The sequence below is a fragment of the Bombina bombina genome, chromosome 8 (genome assembly GCF_027579735.1).
Source record: "Bombina bombina isolate aBomBom1 chromosome 8, aBomBom1.pri, whole genome shotgun sequence".
NCBI classification, from domain to species: Eukaryota; Metazoa; Chordata; class Amphibia; order Anura; family Bombinatoridae; genus Bombina; species Bombina bombina.
The window spans coordinates 82,641,278-82,657,676 of record NC_069506.1 but is presented as its reverse complement, the minus strand read 5'-3'; the positions used below and the strand labels follow the sequence as shown (position 1 = coordinate 82,657,676).

Genomic DNA, 16,399 nt, shown 5'->3' with positions numbered 1-16,399 from the left:
TATATGAAGTGGACGCCTCTTGGAACAACAACAGCACAACCACAAAATGGAAGACTGTGCAAACTCCCAGAGCAGGGGTTATGAGTACTGATTGCACGAAGCACCGCTTAATCACTTCTCATCGGATGCATCACTCAGTACAAAGTTTTAAACTGTATTGAAAGCAACTAAAGTGCTTCTCTGTATAGTGCCGCAAAATACAAAACTATTGTATAAGTTGTCATAAGAGAAATCACAACTGCTTTATACAAACTAGGATACACTAAATATAAAGTCCTACATTTGGTGAACATTGACTGTGTATTCATAATCTATACCTTTTTCCTAAGAATAACTCTTTGTGTTTTAGGATGGACATCCAGAACCAGTTCCGCACGAGTGATGTTTTTGTTTTGAGTAACTGGCCTTACGTTTCCTTCCTGAGAGCTATACAAAACAAAAGAAAAAAAATTGCATATTAAATATTCCCAAACTAGTACAAATCCGGAATTCCAAAATCCAGAATAATTCAGAAATCCAGACTTTTTCTTTAATATTTTCTTAAAAATAAAAGTATTAAAATTTAAAAAAAAATCCTGCCAGAAAGTCACAAACTTCTCTGTCTGCGTCTTTTGTTTTTCTTGTGCTCCTAAATGCAAATACGAGTCTAAATTTATTTTAAAGCAACAACTATTACCTTTCTGACTGCAGTACTGAACTATCTCTCTGATGGTACTATGTATACAGAAGTATTAAAATGATATAAAACTACCTTTAGGTGGCATGTATAAGCATATGATGACCACTGCTTCTTAACCCACTCCGCTACCTGTTATGTGGAGTATCTCAGTCTCTCCAGACTGTTCCGACCGGTGGCATGTATAAGCATCTGATGACCGCGGCTTCTCAACCCACAGGTGGAGTATCTCAATCCCCCCCAGACTGTTCCGACCGGTGGGATGTATAAGCATATGATGACCGCGGCTTCTTAACCCACAGGTGGAGTATCTCAATCCCCCCCAGACTGTTCCGACCGGTGGGATGTATAAGCATATGATGACCGCGGCTTCTTAACCCACAGGTGGAGTATCTCAATCCCCCCCAGACTGTTCCGACCGGTGGCATGCATAAGCATATGATGACTGCGGCTTCTTAACCCACTTCGCTACCTGTTATGTGGAGTATCTCAATCCCCCCAGACTGTTCCGACCGGTGGCATGTATAAGCATATGATGACCGCTGCTTCTTAACCCACTCCGCTACCTGTTATGTGGAGTATCTCAATCCCCCCCAGACTGTTCCGACCGGTGGCATGCATAAGCATATGATGACTGCGGCTTCTTAACCCACTTCGCTACCTGTTATGTGGAGTATCTCAATCCCCCCAGACTTTTACAACCGGTGGCATGCATAAGCATATGATGACTGCGGCTTCTTAACCCACTTCGCTACCTGTTATGTGGAGTATCTCAATCCCCCCAGACTTTTCCGACCGGTGGCATGCATAAGCATATGATGACCGCAGCTTCTTAACCCACTCCGCTACCTGTTATGTGGAGTATCTCAATCCCCCCAGACTGTTCCGACCGGTGGCATGTATAAGCATATGATGACCGCTGCTTCTTAACCCACTCCGCTACCTGTTATGTGGAGTATCTCAATCCCCCCAGACTTTTCCAACCGGGGAGACAGACAGCCCATGCTTGGGTGTGATTTGCTGTGTGCAAGCAGGGGGCGGTATTGCACATGACCCGTAATGTGCAATGTTAAATACAGGAAATAGGATGAAAATAACTGGCGCTAAACAAATAGCTAGGATAACACTACCTTATGATGGATAGATACCTATAAAATGATATCAGTGATTAATGCTACTAGTGATAAAAAACGTGTTTGTGAATTGCCCTTGAAATATCAAGTGTACTTGTGTAGTGGATGGATATGATATATACAAATTCTAATATTAATTAGTGATATCTTACTTAAGATAGATATGCTAGTAGGTGTCGATCCCTAATATGCAAATAATATAGCTCTGTGTTCTAATCTGTGCTGTGGTATAAGATACACTTAAGTTAAACAAAAGCCTCAACTAATAATAAGATGCAAGCCAAGGAATAGAATGTGTACAAAAAATCAAAAAAGATATAGCGATCTGCTAAGTGGAAAATATGATAATAAGTTAAAGTGTTTAAAGTGCGGATTTTGCAAATAAATCTCTCTGACTAAAATTGAAAATATATATATATTTAATACTAAACAATAATAAAACAAATGGTACTGACTGTTAAAATGATTAAAATATAAACTAGGGACGTCTCCCTTAAGTGCTACTGGCACGAAACAAATATTGGCTCCAAAATGAATGAATATATCACACGTATGTCTGATATAACAAAGTTCCTGTATGATGAGAAAGTCACAGTTTAATAACTAGTAAGGTACCTTACTGAACTCGGAGTAGTGGGAGCTGACAGCTCGACCGTTAGTCAATTCCTTGTGCTTCCTTCGGCGTCTGTGTTTGACGGGGTATTTCGCGGCTGAACGACAAGCCGCCCACTTCTGTAATGATTGGCGGTTTGGGCCACACACCCTTTCTATGATAGGCCAGATGGATCCACGTACTGAGTGAGTGTAACGGCACCTCTGATGATAGGTGTAACCGTCTGGTTTACGTTACAAGATGCCTGTGAACCTTGAATAAGGTAGATGTGTTCTTTAAAAACTGCAATCCAAGCAGTATTAGCAGCAGGATAGGACAACTAATATTGGCGCTGATCAGATCCCTGGTCCTCAAGTGGCAGTTGACTTTGTTAGTCCACAAGAGGGGGCTGGATCGCAGCTATTAGTATAGTATAAGTCTCGTAGTGTCCCAATAATAAAAACAAAATCACTGGAGTAAATTCTACGCGTTTCACCCGGGAGGGCTTTATCAAGATACTCCAGGTATATTTCACACACCTTTTAAAGGTGCTCCTTAGATCTCATTGGCTAGTTGATAACCAATCATATTGGAGCCAGTAAACAACACCTCTTTTTTTCTTAAAGGTGGAAATTTGAAAATATATACACTTGAATACGCTGATATATAAAGACCTATATAGTCAACTAATTACCAACGTTTTTAACATAGTAAAAATGAAATCAAAACCTAATTTATTATATATAAAGATATATAAAAGTGTGATGCCAACTATATCTTTTAGACTAATCATACATTGACTATATGCAATAATATCAGCTTTTATATTAACTCTAATTCTTTCTAATTCAATAAGAACCCTTTGATTCATAAGTAATACCAAACTGGAATGGTTAATAAAGTGTTAGTATAATAATGTGGAAAATGAAAAAATAACATAATAAACAAACATATCTATATAAACTAAATAATGTATGTATTGGACATCTCAATGATACAAATGTATAATAAATAAAAAATAAAAACCTTGTCTATTTTCTATAAAGGATATATGGAAAAGCAGTACCAGCTATGTCTATCAGGCTCGTGACATCTTAACGTTAAGCAATAATATCAGCTTTATTAAATACTCTGATTCTTTCTAATAGACAAACCTATCTATATAAACTGAATAATATGTATATTGGACATCTCAATGTGACAAATGTATAATAATAATAAAAACCTTGTCTATTTTATAATGGATATTTGGAAGTGTATTACTTCCAAATATCCATTATAAAATAGACAAGGTTTTTATTATTATTATACATTTGTCACATTGAGATGTCCAATATACATATTATTCAGTTTATATAGATAGGTTTGTCTATTAGAAAGAATCAGAGTATTTAATAAAGCTGATATTATTGCTTAACGTTAAGATGTCACAAGCCTGATAGACATAGCTGGTACTACTTTTCCATATATCCTTTATAGAAAATAGACAAGGTTTTTATTTTTTATACATTTGTATCATTGAGATGTCCAATACATACATTATTTAGTTTATATAGATATGTTTGTTTATTATGTTATTTTTTCATTTTCCACATTATTATACTAACACTTTATTAACCATTCCAGTTTGGTATTACTTATGAATCAAAGGGTTCTTATTGAATTAGAAAGAATTAGAGTTAATATAAAAGCTGATATTATTGCATATAGTCAATGTATGATTAGTCTAAAAGATATAGTTGGCACCACACTTTTATATATCTTTATATATAATAAATTAGGTTTTGATTTCATTTTTACTATGTTAAAAACGTTGGTAATTAGTTGACTATATAGGTCTTTATATATCAGCGTATTCAAGTGTATATATTTACAAATTTCCACCTTTAAGAAAAAAAGAGGTGTTGTTTACTGGCTCCAATAGGATTGGTTATCAACTAGCCAATGAGATCTAAGGAGCACCTTTAAAAGGTGTGTGAAATATACCTGGAGTATCTTGATAAAGCCCTCCCGGGGTGAAACGCGTAGAATTTACTCCAGTGATTTTGTTTTTATTATTGGGACACTACGAGACTTATACTATACTAATAGCTGCGATCCAGCCCCCTCTTGTGGACTAACAAAGTCAACTGCCACTTGAGGACCAGGGATCTGATCAGCGCCAATATTAGTTGTCCTATCCTGCTGCTAATACTGCTTGGATTGCAGTTTTTAAAGAACACATCTACCTTATTCAAGGTTCACAGGCATCTTGTAACGTAAACCAGACGGTTACACCTATCATCAGAGGTGCCGTTACACTCACTCAGTACGTGGATCCATCTGGCCTATCATAGAAAGGGTGTGTGGCCCAAACCGCCAATCATTACAGAAGTGGGCGGCTTGTCGTTCAGCCGCGAAATACCCCGTCAAACACAGACGCCGAAGGAAGCACAAGGAATTGACTAACGGTCGAGCTGTCAGCTCCCACTACTCCTAGTTCAGTAAGGTACCTTACTAGTTATTAAACTGTGACTTTCTCATCATACAGGAACTTTGTTATATCAGACATACGTGTGATATATTCATTCATTTTGGAGCCAATATTTGTTTTGTGCCAGTAGCACTTAAGGGAGACGTCCCTAGTTTATATTTTAATCATTTTAACAGTCAGTACCATTTATTTTATTATTGTTTAGTATTAAATATATATATATTTTCAATTTTAGTCAGAGAGATTTATTTGCAAAATCCGCACTTTAAACACTTTAACTTATTATCATATTTTCCACTTAGCAGATCGCTATATCTTTTTTGATTTTTTGTACACATTCTATTCCTTGGCTTGCATCTTATTATTAGTTGAGGCTTTTGTTTAACTTAAGTGTATCTTATACCACAGCACAGATTAGAACACAGAGCTATATTATTTGCATATTAGGGATCGACACCTACTAGCATATCTATCTTAAGTAAGATATCACTAATTAATATTAGAATTTGTATATATCATATCCATCCACTACACAAGTACACTTGATATTTCAAGGGCAATTCACAAACACGTTTTTTATCACTAGTAGCATTAATCACTGATATCATTTTATAGGTATCTATCCATCATAAGGTAGTGTTATCCTAGCTATTTGTTTAGCGCCAGTTATTTTCATCCTATTTCCAGTATACACTCTATATCAAACTACTAAGGAGGAGTAGTTTCTATAACGAGGCCTTTAGGATAACAGTTAGCGCCAACCCTCATTTTCACTAAATACAGGAAAGCAATGCCGGGCAGACAGGGGCATATACCCGTCTGCCTGACTTTGATAAATCCGGCCCATATGTGTGGCTTAACAGCATATAAAAGTCACTACAAGAAATAAACATCTATAATATTGACAAACAACTTGTATATCCATATTTTGACTTCACCTTGTTAAAAACTGATGGTAGGGTAATAGGAACACAGCTAAATCCAAGCACTTTCTAACAACCACAAAACTCAAGTACCACAAAGGTAACAGGTTCTAAGCACCTGAGTTGTTCACTTGCTATATATGCACATTTATTGTAACATCTTTTTTTTTCCTTTAAATGGACAAGAAACCCACTTTTTTTTTTTTTTTTTTAAATTCAGACAGAGCATGTGATTGTAAACAATTTTCTAATTTACTTCTGTTATCAAATGTTCTTTGTTCTCTTGGTATCTTTTGTTCAAAAGTAGGGATGAAAGATCAGAAGCGTTCATGTGCCTAGAGTTTTGCGAGAATGTTATTCATTTGCAAGAGCACTATTTCCTGCCATGTAGTGCTCCAGATGTCTACCTAGGTATCTCTTCAACACAGAATATCATGGGAACTAAGCAAATTTGATAATAGAAGTAAATTGGAAACTTTTTTGAAATTGTGTATTCTGTCTGAATCACAAAAGAACATTTTTGGGGTTTTATATTTCTTCAGGCAACTATTTAAACTAATTTAGCATTTTTATTTTTGGAAAAAGAAACCAATTTACCTATTATTTTTTCTTCTTTAAAGAAATGGAAATTAATACCAAACTTTGATTTTCCTTAACGGTTGTATAATGCTAGAGAGGTGACTATTTCATTGGACAGATCTGTATACACTTTTTAGAACAAACTATAGCAAACAATATTCAAATACTTAAAAAATAAGCACCAATGAACTTACCCACAAAAGGTGTATGTTGCAGCAATATAAATGAAATTTTCATAGTAAAGCTGTTTGCTGTCTTGAAAATCATTCATATTACAGTTTATTTCGGAAGAGCCAGCCCCTTTAACAGTTACTGTAATGTAGGAAGGCAGAGTCGGCTCATCCCATGCATAATCCATGGATGTCATCGCCTTCACTTCAGTTCGGAGACGTGGCTCTGCTACGCCAAGCTGCATAAAGACCACTGGGACCTTAAAAACAAATATGTTAATTAATATTGCAATCCGTTTATTAAAGCTTTTGAGAGGTAGGTAAAACACTCTGTCTATTTAATAGAATAAGAATTTACTACAAGTGCTTAAACAGAAGTACGTTAGCTACACTGTTTGTCCCACAAAGATAGACAGAAATGGAAGTCAATAGTTTCTATAAAACTGTGCAGAAGTAAAATAGTCCAAGAATCATAGATCCATAGATGCGGATCAGGTCTGCCAGACCTCGCTGAATACGGCGAGCAATACGCTCGCCATATTCGCATTGCACCAGCAGCTCACAAGAGCTGCTGGTGCAACGCCGCCCCCTGCAGACTCGCGACCAATCAGCCGCCAGCAGGGGGGTGTCAATCAACCCGATCGTAGTCGATCGGGTTGTATTGTGGCGATGTCTGTCCGCCTGCTCAGAGCAGGCGGACAGGTTATGGAGCAGCGGTCTTTGTGACTGCTGCTTCATAACTGCTGTTTCTGGCGAGCCAGCAGGCTCGCCAGAAACAGGGGGCATCAAGCTCCATTTGGAGCTTGATACATATGCCCCAAAATATCTACCTTCTCTAAATTCCTTGGCATACCGGAAGGTGCAGATTTAGCTTATTTTCCACATGTTTAGTGCCCTTCAAGGTTATGGGCAGCACTGGTAGGGGAAATACTAATTTTTTTATTGTTAACTGTAAGATACATAGAGCTGAGCATGCACACGCTACAATTATACTAGGGTTGCCCCAATACCATTTTTTAAAGACCGAGTACAAGTACCGATACTTTTTTTCAAATACTCACCGATACCAATTACCGATATTTTTTTAAGTAATGACAGTTTACCAAGCACAATACAGACTAATGATTTAAGATCGCTTTTTTATAATTATTAACTGTATCTCAAAAGACATTTTGAAATAATAAAAAACAGTTTTATGTGCTTGTCACAAAGTTCACAGAACATGTTTATAAATAAAAATATTACAATAACATATTAATAATAACAATAAATAACATCTGCAGCAGCTGGGGCTGGAAAGCTACAATTTAAAGGGGTGATTACTGGATGCAATTAGGTTGTAGGGTGCCTATATAACTCATCAATCTGACATTTGTACTTAATACAAAGTAATATAATTTAATTCTGAAAATATTAGGGAAGGAGTATCCCAGTAATCCCCTTTGAGAAAAAACAGAATTTATGTTTACCTGATAAATTACTTTCTCCAACGGTGTGTCCGGTCCACGGCGTCATCCTTACTTGTGGGATATTCTCTTCCCCAACAGGAAATGGCAAAGAGCCCAGCAAAGCTGGTCACATGATCCCTCCTAGGCTCCGCCTACCCCAGTCATTCGACCGACGTAAAGGAGGAATATTTGCATAGGAGAAACCATATGTTACCGTGGTGACTGTAGTTAAAGAAAATAAATTATCAGACCTGATTAAAAAAACCAGGGCGGGCCGTGGACCGGACACACCGTTGGAGAAAGTAATTTATCAGGTAAACATAAATTCTGTTTTCTCCAACATAGGTGTGTCCGGTCCACGGCGTCATCCTTACTTGTGGGAACCAATACCAAAGCTTTAGGACACGGATGAAGGGAGGGAGCAAATCAGGTCACCTAAATGGAAGGCACCACGGCTTGCAAAACCTTTCTCCCAAAAATAGCCTCAGAAGAAGCAAAAGTATCAAATTTGTAAAATTTAGAAAAAAGTGTGCAGTGAAGACCAAGTCGCTGCCTTACATATCTGATCAACAGAAGCCTCGTTCTTGAAGGCCCATGTGGAAGCCACAGCCCTAGTGGAGTGAGCTGTGATTCTTTCAGGAGGCTGCCGTCCGGCAGTCTCATAAGCCAATCGGATAATGCTTTTAATCCAGAAGGAGAGAGAGGTAGAAGTTGCTTTTTGACCTCTCCGTTTACCAGAATAAACAACAAACAAAGCCAAAGTTTGTCTGAAAACCTTAGTAGCTGCTAAGTAAAATTTGAGAGCACGAACTACATCCAAGTTGTGCAACAAACGTTCCTTCTTTGAAACTGGATTAGGACACAAAGAAGGCACAACTATCTCCTGGTTAATGTCTTTGTTAGAAACAACTTTTGGAAGAAAACCAGGTTTAGTACGCAAAACCACCTTATCTGCATGGAACACCAGATAAGGAGAAGAACACTGCAGAGCAGATAATTCTGAAACTCTTCTAGCAGAAGAAATTGCAACCAAAAACAAAACTTTCCAAGATAATAACTTAATATCAACGGAATGTAAGGGTTCAAACGGGACCCCCTGAAGAACTGAAAGAACTAGGTTGAGACTCCAAGGAGGAGTCAAAATTTTGTAAACAGGCTTGATTCTAACCAGAGCCTGAACAAAGGCTAGAACATCTGGCACAGCTGCCAGCTTTTTGTGAAGTAACACAGACAAGGCAGAAATCTGTCCCATCAAGGAACTTGCAGATAATCCTTTTTCCAATCCTTCTCGAAGGAAGGATAGACTCTTAGGAATCTTAACCTTGTCCCAAGGGAATCCTGCAGATTCACACCAACAGATATACCAAATTATGTGGTAATTTTCTGGTTACAGGCTTTCAGGCCTGAACAAGAGTATTAATAACAGAATCTGAGAACCCTCGCTTTGATAAGATCAAGCGTTCAATCTCCAAGCAGACAGCTGGAGTGGGTCGAACGGACCTAGAACAAGAAGGTCTCGTCTCAAAGGTAGCTTCCATGGTGGAGCCGATGACATATTCACCAGATCTGTATACCAAGTCCTGCGTGGCCACGCAGGAGCTATCAAAATCACCGACGCCCTCTCCTGATTGATCCTGGCTACCAGCCTGGGGATGAGAGGAAACGGCGGGAACACATAAGCTAGTTTGAAGGTCCAAGGTGCTACTAGTGCATCCACTAGAGCCGCCTTGGGATCCCTGGATCTGTACCCGTAGTAAGGAACTCTGAAGTTCTGACGAGAGGCCATCAGATCCATGTCTGGAATGCCCCACGGTTGAGTGACTTGGGCAAAGATTTCCGGATGGAGTTCCCACTCCCCCGGATGCAATGTCTGACGACTCAGAAAATCCGCTTCCCAATTTTCCACTCCTGGGATGTGGATAGCAGACAGGTGGCAGGAGTGAGACTCCGCCCATAGAATGATTTTGGTCACTTCTTCCATCGCGAGGGAACTCCTTGTTCCCCCCTGATGGTTGATGTATGAACTTGGCCCTCGCTAGCTGAGGCCAAGCTTTGAGAGCATTGAATATCGCTCTCAGTTCCAGAATATTTATCGGTAGAAGAGATTCTACCCGAGACCAAAGACCCTGAGCTTTCAGGGATCCCCAGACCGCGCCCCAGCCCATCAGACTGGCGTCGGTCGTGACAATGACCCACTCTGGTCTGCGGAAGGTCATCCCTTGTGACAGGTTGTCCAGGGACAGCCACCAACGGAATGAGTCTCTGGTCCTCTGATTTACTTGTATCTTCGGAGACAAGTCTGAATAGTCCCCATTCCACTGACTGAGCAGGAACAGTTGTAATGGTCTTAGATGAATGCGCACAAAAGGAACTATGTCCATTGCCGCTACCATCAAACCTATCACTTCCATGCACTGCGCTATGGAAGGAAGAGGAACGGAATGAAGTATCCGACAAGAGTCTAGAAGTTTTGTTTTTCTGGCTTCTGTCAGAAAAATCCTCATTTCTAAGGAGTCTATTATAGTTCCCAAGAAGGGAACCCTCGTTGACGGAGATAGAGAACTCTTTTCCACGTTCACTTTCCATCCGTGAGATCTGAGAAAGGCCAGGACAATGTCCGTGTGAGCCTTTACTTGAGGAAGGGACGACGCTCGAATCAGAATGTCGTCCAAGTAAGGTACTACAGCAATGCCCCTTGGTCTTAGCACCGCCAGAAGGGACCCTAGTACCTATGAGAAAATCCTAGGAGCAGTGGCTAATCCGAAAGAAAACGCCACGAACTGGAAATGCTTGTCCAGGAATTCAAACCTTAGGAACCGATGATGTTCCTTGTGGATAGGAATATGTAGATACGCATCCTTGAAATCCACCTTGGTCATGAATTGACCTTCCTGGATGGAAGGAAGAAGTGTTCGAATGGTTTCCATCTTGAACGATGGAACCTTGAGAAACTTGTTCAAGATCTTGAGATCTAAGATTGGTCTGAACGTTCCCTCTTTTTTGGGAACTATGAACAGATTGGAGTAGAACCCCATCCCTTGTTCTCCTAATGGAACAGGATGAATCACTCCCATTCTTAGCAGGTCTTCTACCCAATGTAAGAATGCCTGTCTTCTTATGTGGTCTGAAGACAACTGAGACCTGTGGAACCTCCCCCTTGGAGGAAGCCCCTTGAACTCCAGAGAATAACCTTGGGAGACTATTTCTAGCGCCCAAGGGTCCAGAACATCTCTTGCCCCAGCCTGAGCGAAGAGAGAGAGTCTGCCCCCCACCAGATCCGGTCCCGGATCGGGGGCCCGCATTTCATGCTGTCTTGGTAGCAGTGGCAGGTTTCCTGGCCTGCTTTCCTTTGTTCCAGCCTTGCATAGGTCTCCAGGCTGGATTGGCTTGAGAAGTATTACCTTCCTGCTTAGAGGACGTAGCCCTTGGGGCTGATCCGTTTCTGCGAAAGGGACGAAACTTAGGTTTATTTTTGGTCTTGAAAAGACCTATCCTGAGGAAGGGCGTGGCCCTTGCCCCCAGTGATATCAGAGATAATCTCTTTCAAGTCAGGGCCAAAGAGTGTTTTCCCCTTGAAAGGAATGTCAAGCAATTTGTTCTTGGAAGACGCATCCGCTGCCCAAGATTTTAACCAAAGCGCTCTGCGCCACAATAGCAAACCCAGAATTTTTTCGCCGCTAACCTAGCCAATTGCAAGGTGGCGTCTAGGGTGAAAGAATTAGCCAATTTAAGAGCACGAATTCTGTCCATAATCTCCTCATAAGAAGAGGAATTACTAATAATCGCCTTTCCTAGCTCAAACTAGAAACACGCGGCTGCAGTGACAGGGACAATGCATGCAATTGGTTGTAGAAGGGAACCTTGCTGAACAAACATCTTTAGCAGACCTTCTAATTTTTTATCCATAGGATCTTGGAAAGCACAACTATCTTCTATGGGTATAGTGGCGCGCTTGTGTAGAGTAGAAACCGCCCCCTCGACCTTGGGGACTGTCTGCCATCAGTCCTTTCTGGTGTCGACTATAGGAAAACAATTTTATAAATATGGGGGGAGGTACTAAAGGTATACCGGGCCTGTCCCATTCTGTACTAACAATGTACGCCACCCGCTTGGATATAGGAAAAGCTTCGGGGGGCCCCGGGGCCTCTAAGAACTTTTCCATTTTACATAGTGGTTCTGGAATGACCAGATAATCACAATCATCCAAATTGGATAACACCTCCTTAAGCAGAGCGCGGAGATGTTCCAACTTAAATTTAAAAGTAATCACATCAGGTTCAGCTTGTTGAGAAATGTTTCCTGAATCTGAAATTTCTCCCTCAGACAAAACCTCCCTGGCCCCCTCAGACTGGTGTAGGGGCCCTTCAGAAACCATATCATCAGCGTTCTCATGCTCTACAGAATTTTCTAAAACAGAGCAGTCGCGCTTTCACTGATAAGTGGGCATATTGGCTAAAATGCTTTTGATAGAATTATCCATTACAGCCGTTAAATGTTGCATAGTAAGGAGTATTGGCGCACTAGATGTACTAGGGGCCTCCTGTATGGGCAAGACTGGTGTAGACGAAGGAGGGGATGATGCAGTACCATGCTTACTCCCCTCACTTGAGGAATCATCTTGGGCATCATTTTTACTAAATTTTTTTTTTTTTTTTTATGACATAAAATACATATAGTTAAATGAGAAGGAACCTTGGTTTCCCCACAGTCAGAACACAATCTATCTGGTAGTTCAGACATGTTAAACAGGCATAAACTTGATAACAAAGCACAAAAAACGTTTTAAAATAAAACCGTTACTGTCACTTTAAATTTTAAACTAAACACACTTTATTACTGCAATTGCGAAAAAGTATGAAGGAATTGTTCAAAATTCACCAAAATTTCACCACAGTGTCTTAAAGCCTTAAAAGTATTGCACACCAAATTTGGAAGCTTTAACCCTTAAAATAACGGAACCGGAGCCGTTTTTATATTTAACCCCTTTACAGTCCCTGGAATCTGCTTTGCTGAGACCCAACCAAGCCCAAAGGGGAATACGATACCAAATGATGCCTTCAGAAAGACCTTTCTATGTATCAGAGCTCCACACACATGCAGCTGCATGCCATGCTGTCCTCAAAAACAAGTGCGCCATACCGGCGCGAAAATGAGACTCTGCCTATGCTTTGGGAAAGCCCCTAAAGAATAAGGTGTCTAAAACAGTGCCTGCCGATATTATTATATCAAAATACCCAGATAAAATGATTCCTCAAGGCTAAATATGTGTTAATAATCAATCGATTTAGCCCAGAAAAAGTCTACAGTTTAAATAAGCCCTTGTGAAGCCCTTATTTACAATCGTAATAAACATGGCTTACCGGATCCCATAGGGAAAATGACAGCTTCCAGCATTACATCGTCTTGTTAGAATGTGTCATACCTCAAGCAGCAAGGGACTGCAAACTGTTCCCCCAACTGAAGTTAATTGCTCTCAACAGTCCTGTGTGGAACAGCCATGGATTTTAGTTACGGTTGCTAAAATCATTTTCCTCATACAAACAGAATTCTTCATCTCTTTTCTGTTTCTGAGTAAATAGTACGTACCAGCACTATTTGAAAATAACAAACTCTTGATTGAATAATGAAAAACTACAGTTAAACACTAAAAAACTCTAAGCCATCTCCGTGGAGATGTTGCCTGTACAACGGCAAAGAGAATGACTGGGGTAGGCGGAGCCTAGGAGGGATCATGTGACCAGCTTTGCTGGGCTCTTTGCCATTTCCTGTTGGGGAAGAGAATATCCCACAAGTAAGGATGACGCCGTGGACCGGACACACCTATGTTGGAGAAATGGGGCATTTGCATTCAACTGACTTAACAGAAAATAGGGCTGGTCTTCATATTTTTCCAGGGCTGCTTTTTATTCCCAGTCCAGCCCTGGCTAAGGCTGTTCCTCAGAGGACAGTATGCTTTGAGCATAATTGTGCAAGATGAGAACTAGCAGTATAACAGGCAATCTAGCAATTGGAATATTTTTTTCAAAAGTTAGTGGTAAGTTCTTATTAAGGAACAGAAGCATCTCTGCATGTTCAGCTATAAGTCTGTTTCTGCTATCAGTAAGGGCGTTTGACGCTAAGCTGGACAGTCTCACTTTTCACACTACTGCATGGTTCAGAAAGATATTTTTGGCCCATTAAATCTCAGTTTATTAACTGCCCAGTACTTCAGGGGTTTGTCTGAATGAGGTACAGTGATCTCTCCCAGTAAGGCTTCCAGATGTAAAGTAGCAGCTTTTGGAGCACTACTCTGATGTACAATAATACAAATATAGCAGGAGCCCCATAGGGATCAAACCCTCAGCCTCCCGCTGCAGGAACGGAGGAACCAGTCACTTTATCGCAACTCCCCTTCCAGGATTCTGAAACGCAAGAAGGGTAACGACCCTTACAAGTCAAGACACCAAGGACCCACAGGTCTCTCCAAATACTAAGGTAACTCCGAACCTGGAGAACCCTACCCCCGCTCTAGAAGAGAAGGGAATTAAACAACGGAAAGCAAGAGGTGAGAAACCTCGGCCATATCACCAACCCAGGTGAAGATACCTGGAGTCTACAGGAACAGCGTAAATGCGCCAGCAGACCAGTAGGGAACCGTCAGAAGGACCTAAAGCCTAAGCCACAGACAGACAGGCATCGCTCACAGAGCCCCAGCCTCTAAGGAGAGAGGCCCGTGGGAGCACAAACATTTAGAGTGAGATCAAACCGTCCACACCCATCCAAGGAGAGACACAAATCTAGGTCAGGGTCCTCGAAAGGAATCAATCGAAGATCCAACTTCCAGAGGAACTCTAAGCTGCCCCCAACAAGGAGGAACGCACCTCTTAAGTCCATTGACTTGGCGATCTAGCATAGCCTCAAACCCAAGAGTCACAAAGGACTTCTTAACGGTCTAAGATTCAGCACCCAGGGCACTTGGATCGCAAAGAAATCTCGTAGGCAAGCGTTAACACGTGTTACACACACAGGCAAGGTAGCAACCAACACCCGAAGGTGAATGAGAACCCTGTACCCTGCTCGCCATACCAGAGAATCGAACTAGGACACCACCCATGAAGCCCCTAATGGAGCATCAAGGATAAATGGTCAACTACCTGACTCCAGAAGGGCGGTCCACCATAACCGACCTCGCCCCTACACTGACAAGCCCCAAGGCTAGAGTTGCAACGAGGACGTAAAGACATCCGAACGCCGAGACCATGATCAGACCAAGGGTAATGAAAGAGACAACAGCTAGAGATCGCCAAAGGATCTATGTTCCAAAAATCTACTTTAAGCAGGCAAAAGCTGGAGCTTCACAAGCTCCCCACAGAAGGCAGGGGAACCCCTGCACATCAACTCTTAGAGTAACACAACTCTGAGCAGAGAAAGAACATGCCCGCGCATCCAGATCATTTGATCCACCCAAGACGGGAAGGAAGGAAACTCCGCCACCGCAATAAAATGCTTAATAGGCTAAAGAGTCGGCGTCCAGAAGAACATCGAATGAAAATGCAAATCATTAAACACTTGGCACACCAGACCACATAGGTCACACACATCTCCCAACTCCAAAGAATGGAATAACGAGTCCCCGGAGACCTGAAGAACCATGATGACGTCTACAAAAACAGATCCGTATCCCAGACGAGAAGCCCAAACAACCAACCTAGATTGGCACTCATAACCCTCCGGAGGGGTTGCATTTAAACAACAGGCCTCATACTTAGGTAGGATCTGAGCCCGGAGTCCATAGAATAGGCCAAGTGACATTCAGAATCCAGCAGGATAAATCAGCACCACGAGGGGACATGAACCCTGGTAACAGCTGAAAAAGTATCAGACCAGTACCTGCCTGGTATAAGGACACTCTAGTACTGTCCAAGGTCCAAGAAAATTCATCCCGAAGGATCGATAAATGAACTAGAAAAACTTAATTCTATTATTCAACAAGTGTACAACTTCCGAGGAAATGCCCACGCGACCAAAATCGCAAGTATCGGTTCCAGGCGTTCATAAAAACAAAATTCTAACATACATGAGCTTAAGAAAAAACAAATTAAAGACATCCATCCGGATCAAAAAAATAAAATGAAGGCAGCACCCATTGGGTGAACGCCCAAGGTGAATAAGGACGACAACGGGACCAGCTGATTAAAAGCCCCATTCACCCAAGCTCAGAAACTGGAACCGAAAAACATAAAGAAAAACGGCGAAGTTAAGGAGATTGGCTTCATCCCCAATCATCATATCCATTTTGCCATCCAGCTTCTAAGACCTTGGATCCCTCAGCCTGCTAGGACTGGGATCCTCCAAGATTCTTAAAAGAACACAAAGGTGAGCCAGCCTATAACGGAAGGCAAAATCATCCCTCGCCGGATCAACTG

General features: G+C 41.1%; 1 protein-coding gene across 3 annotated transcripts in view; it reads right to left on the bottom strand.

Annotated features, from left to right (window-relative positions):
- The window catches only part of VPS13D (vacuolar protein sorting 13 homolog D), a 1,255,097-nt gene that overhangs the window by 555,518 nt on the left and 683,180 nt on the right, over positions 1-16,399 (bottom strand). For all 3 annotated transcript variants that reach the window (XM_053690423.1, XM_053690422.1, XM_053690424.1), the window contains 2 exons: positions 6,571-6,806; positions 318-426 (listed from right to left, as the gene is read on the bottom strand). In XM_053690423.1, the coding sequence (XP_053546398.1) occupies positions 318-426; positions 6,571-6,806 (345 nt within the window). The remainder of the gene's footprint in view (positions 1-317; positions 427-6,570; positions 6,807-16,399) is intronic.